The sequence below is a fragment of the Mangifera indica genome, chromosome 5 (assembly GCF_011075055.1).
Source record: "Mangifera indica cultivar Alphonso chromosome 5, CATAS_Mindica_2.1, whole genome shotgun sequence".
Classification (NCBI taxonomy): Eukaryota; Viridiplantae; Streptophyta; class Magnoliopsida; order Sapindales; family Anacardiaceae; genus Mangifera; species Mangifera indica.
In genome coordinates, this window is record NC_058141.1 from 3519709 (window position 1) to 3524963 (window position 5255).

At 33.2% G+C, this 5255-nt stretch overlaps 1 protein-coding gene across 1 annotated transcript; it reads right to left on the reverse strand.

Moving 5' to 3' along the window:
* Positions 1-309: 309 nt before the first annotated feature.
* On the reverse strand, positions 310-1136 carry LOC123215285 (vacuolar iron transporter 1-like). Its single transcript, XM_044635318.1, has 2 exons — positions 1132-1136; positions 310-607 (listed from the first exon to the last, which is right to left on the reverse strand). The coding sequence occupies exons 1-2, from the start codon at positions 1134-1136 to the stop codon at positions 310-312; spliced, it is 303 nt and encodes a 100-aa protein (XP_044491253.1).
* Between the last annotated feature and the right edge of the window lie 4119 nt (positions 1137-5255).

Sequence of the window (5255 nt, forward strand, 5' to 3'; positions counted from 1 at the left end):
TATATCAAGATTCATTAACGGATCTCAATGTATCATTGTATCTTAGCTTGCTTAACTTTAAATTACGTGAATCAATTAGTAATAAGAAATCTTATCAACAGATTTTATTGTCTCTGTCTCAGGTCTGTGTTTGTTCAACCATCTGCAAGACAATATAAACAACCAAATTAATTTATTCTAGGTGAGGATTCTTTTAAGGAAATCAAGTTTTTATTACCAGGAAAACAACACATAAAATTCCTTAACAGTCAACAAGTATGACATAAAAGCAGTAGCAGAGTTAAAACCTAATTATTTACATGGATGGTTTTATGGATGAACAACCTTGGCCATGCCGAAAGCCGCTGCAGAAGCTATGGCCCCAATGAGGGTAGTTTGGAGGGCAGTCATTAGGGGTTTATTTCCGGTGAAGTAACCTTTGGCATAACCAAAAATCAGCAGTGCCAGTAAAGTCAGGACAACTGAAGCTAACACAGCATCTGAAGCTCTTGGTATGAACATGTAAGGAAAGAGAGGCACCAATCCCCCCAAGATGTAAGCAATTGCGATGGTTAGTGCACTATGCAGAGCTCTCCTTGGATCCGGCTTCTCCAATCCCAATTCAAACCTGCGTATTCAACGAACCATCGGCTTAGTGTTCAGGGTATTGGCACATCTTATATTGTCTAATGCCTGTGCTTATTGAAGGATGCTGATAAGGAATTCAAAGACAAATTTATACAGGTTCCAGTCAGAGCAAACAATTTTTGCTTGTTTGATTTTAAGATTTGACAATTAATATTAGGCCAAATACCAATTTTCCACCCAAAATTTGATAAAATAGTATTCTTACCATTTAAGTTTGAACAAGTCATTTTCCCCCTTATATTATTTCGGAAATAATCATATTCACCCTTGTACATTTTGAAAATATATTATAATCCCAATAATTTATAATATGACATTTACACCCTCAACTTTTTTCAAAATTTTTAAAGCCCGTAAATAAATCATTAACACTATCAACATTTTAAAAAATTATAGTTCAATTCAAAATTGATTCGTTTATTTATTCGATAATATTATTAATTCCACTGATGACATTGTATATCCTTTCAACGACAATATTTACCCTATCAACGATCTTCTAACGACATTATGTACTTATTCAAACAAACTTAAATTCAAATGGAATATTATGACCTTGATATAAACTCAACTCAATTTGGATCAAATTCATTCTAACCTAAAACTCTTTTGTTATAAAAAAACTAAAATTTATTTTATTTATTTATTTTTTTGTAATGAGAAACTTTTATTTGAGTTAGATTGTTCTTTCAAGACTAAATTGATTACACTAAACATATAAAACTCAGGATCCAATAATGAAAACATGTGAAACCCAAGATCTAATAATCGGCCATACAATAGTTATCACTGTATCAAATAAATAAAAAGTCTGATCTTGACAGAGATGTTATCAACTCTCATAACTCAAATCTTACACTTGAGAAATTTATATATTTAACCACTCAATTTATCCTTCAAGCAAAAAATTTATAAATATTGAAAATCACTATAATCAACATTTCTCTTCTATCTATTGAAATTAGTGTCTCAACTGATAAACTATTTGAATTTTCGTAGTGAAATTATTATCCATAATACATGGGCACCGTATTTAAGGTCTCAGTTGACTCATGTATTGTAACATCCGAATTCAGGTGTGTCAGTAAACTCCACTTTCAAAATTACCCCTAGAGTTGATTTTATAACTTGTTGTGTAAAGAAATTGCAAAAGAATTAGAGAAAACTACTAAATGAGCAATAATTTTCAAAGGGGGTAAAGTGGTCATTTTATAAAGATTCAAGGGACAAAGTGGGAATTAAAATTGAATGGCACACTTGAAATTATATGGTGGTGCTAAGGGTTTTTGGTAATTGACAAAGGATAAAATAGTAATTTATGGAAAAAGTTAAGGGCAAAATTGTCCAAAAGGCTTATAAACTTATGCCTATTCATTTTCTCTTTCATTTTAGCAAAGAACTCCATGATTTTAGCTAAGCTTTTTCCCTTAACCAAAATTCACCCAAAAAAAACCTAGCTAAACCACCTAATTTCCAGAGGCTCCAGTTATAAAAAGTGTACATCTGTCAATTTTGGTCAGTTCTAAGGTAAGAAATTTAATTTTTAAGATATGTCAAGTTTAGGGTTTTGATGAATGATCGTATTTTTGGTTGATTAAGGTTGCCAGAAAGAAGAAAAGAAGGTGAATAAGCTTAAATCATCTATTTAACAAATAAAAGGTAAGAATTTCATAGTTTACATACTTGAAGTAAATTTGAGTTAGGTTATTTAAATAATCTTTACTTATATAAGTATGTAAGGTATTAGAATTACGGTGATTTATGCTTAAAAAGATAAAGAAATTCATTAGGATTCATGATGTAATTTTTGGCCATAAGGGCAAAAATGTCATTTTATGTGATATAGGTTAATTTTGCTTAATTATGTGCATAATATGTGTAATAACCCTTATATTAAGCGTACATTGTATATTGTAAAATTAATTAAATGTATGAGATATATATAAATGCATGAGAAAAGAATATGATGTTTGATAAGGAATGAAAAGAATAAGGGAAAATAAGAAATGCGCATATTTCATATTATGGTTATATATGCATACATGAGGAATCATAACATATGCATGATTTAGAAAAAATAAAGAAAGAGGAAAAATATTTTCTAAGTCATGCATGCTTTCAGAAAATGGAAAACAAGTATTTTTGGTTTTATAATGACTCATATGATACAAGAAAACAGAAAACATACTTAAAATCGTTACACGCGAACTGTACTGTGTGGATAGTAAAAAAAATAATCGGTTGTACTGTGTGGACAATCAGTTGTACTGTGTGGACAACAAAGAAAAAAAAATATGCGTGTAAGAGAGAATTATACTTTGTATGGTGACTGCAAGTACTGTCATATGTAGTCGAGACCGGTCAATGAGAAAAAGAGAGAAACAAATTAGTAAATATTTTATGAAACTCATTTGCATTAGAATTATGCATACAAGTCCGTGTGGCTGATAAAGAGTTGAGAAAGATGTATGATCAGAAAATAGAAATGTCATGACACTCATACATGCATAAATCATAATGAGTGAATCATATCTATATAGTAAGGAAATAAATAAATGTGTGAAAGAAAAGAATTATGATATGTGTTAAATGCGTGTTTTGTGTCAATTATTTTGTGGTAAATAGCTCAGACACGCTGAGTATGGAAAATATTAGTACTGGTATAAAATACTTTGAGTATTGAGTATGATTTTCTTACTGAGCCATAGTCGCTCACTCCGTTTAATTTAATATTTTACAGGTAAAGAGTTATAACAAAAGTTCCCAGGGAGCACTAATGAGACATGAGGCTGAGGGATGAAGACACCATATTGTTGTTGATTTATATGGTTTGATGTATATGTGAATATATATATATATATATATATATATATACTTGATGTAGATATTGGTGGATATGTACACATTTTGTTTCTTATATGTATATATGTGATTGTGTATAGCTACATCTATATATGTATATATATATATGACTAGTTATGAAAATTGATTATAAAGTTCTGTGGGTGATAATTTTTATAATGATTATTATTATGTACTTATTGTAGTAATTGTGATTAAATTGATGAAAATCCAGTCGGTTGGTAGGACTGGTTTGTGTGAATTGTTAATTGGGAGTGTTATAGGGCATTATTAAAAACAGAAAAAAATTCCCCAGGCCCTCTAAAATAGGGGAATTCATGCCGTTTTTCTGTAACACACCCAATGGTTAGGAGAGGTTACATTTTTGGTATCAGAGCGCGATTTTGGGCGCTTAAAGGAAGATATAATATAATGTGTGGTAATATAATACAACATATCTATGGTTTTGCATTATAATATTACACAGGTGCCCCTCATGTCTCACAGATCAGCTCCCGAGAATCGACTGCAGTAAGTTATTTTCTTTACCTATATTCAAATAATAGAATATTATGTAATTACACTTATGCAGTTATTAGATGAGGAGCACCACAAGACGAGGACGAGGACGAGGACGAGGACGAGGACGGGGTCATGGAAGGGGTATTCAGAGAGAGACGGGAGAACCGTCTAACCCTGCCCCGTTAGTTGGTTCAGGATTTGGGCTAGCAGAAATAAGAGATATAGTCCGTCAGGTGTTGACTGAGAGTCAAGATAGACCCACACCTGAAAATATAGCCAGAGATGCCATCCGAGATGAGATTAGAAGTGAGATTCGTGAGGAAGTCATAGAAGAAATCAGAAATGAAATGAGGAATGAAGGGAGAGGAGAAATTAGAGCTCAAAGGCTACTTGAGCCCATTTATTCCTTACCTAATCAACATACCCCTCCTGAATTTAAAGGTACTAAAGATCCTTTAATGGCTGATGACTGGATCAAGCAGGTGGAAATTACTATGGATTTATTTCCTATGACTGATAGAGAAAAAGTTCGGTATGCCAGTTTCTTGATGAGGGGAGAGGCCCGCGTATGGTGGGACCTAGTTAAAGAAACCAGAAATGTGGATCTGATGACCTGGAAAGACTTTAGAAGGGTATTTGAGGCCCAATACAGAACAGCTGATGTGTTAGCAGTCAAAGTTCAAGAGTTCATTTCTTTACAACAAAGAGAGGGTTCAGTAGAGGATTACTCTACCCGTTTTGATGTCTTAGCCAGTTTTGCTCCAGGTATGGTGAGTACCCCTAGTCTCCGGTTGGACAGATTTCTTCAAGGCCTTAGACCGGAGATAGCTTTGCATGTGCTAGCTGGACCACAACCTCCTCAAACTTATGAAGAGGCATTGGAAAAAGCATTGAGGTTGGAGGTATATGTTAATAAGCTACCCAAGAATACACCCTTCATGTCAACACCTCCATCAATAACAACACCTCAGACAATGATGCCAAGTAGGTCAACTTTACCTCCCTCATTGACTGTTTCAGCACCTATTACAACATTATGGGGTAGTTCAATTGGTTCCAGTTTCATAAACAACAAGGGAAAAAGAAAATTCCAGTCAAAAGCAAGTAAAAAAGGCTAGAAGAGTGACAAGAAGCCTAGAAAAGAAAATATTCCCCAATGTCAGATTTGTGGGAAACGTCATAGTGGGGAATGTTGGTACCAGTAGAAATAGGTGATTTGTTATAGATGCCGACAGTCAGGGCATATAGCAAAAGATTGTCAAAGT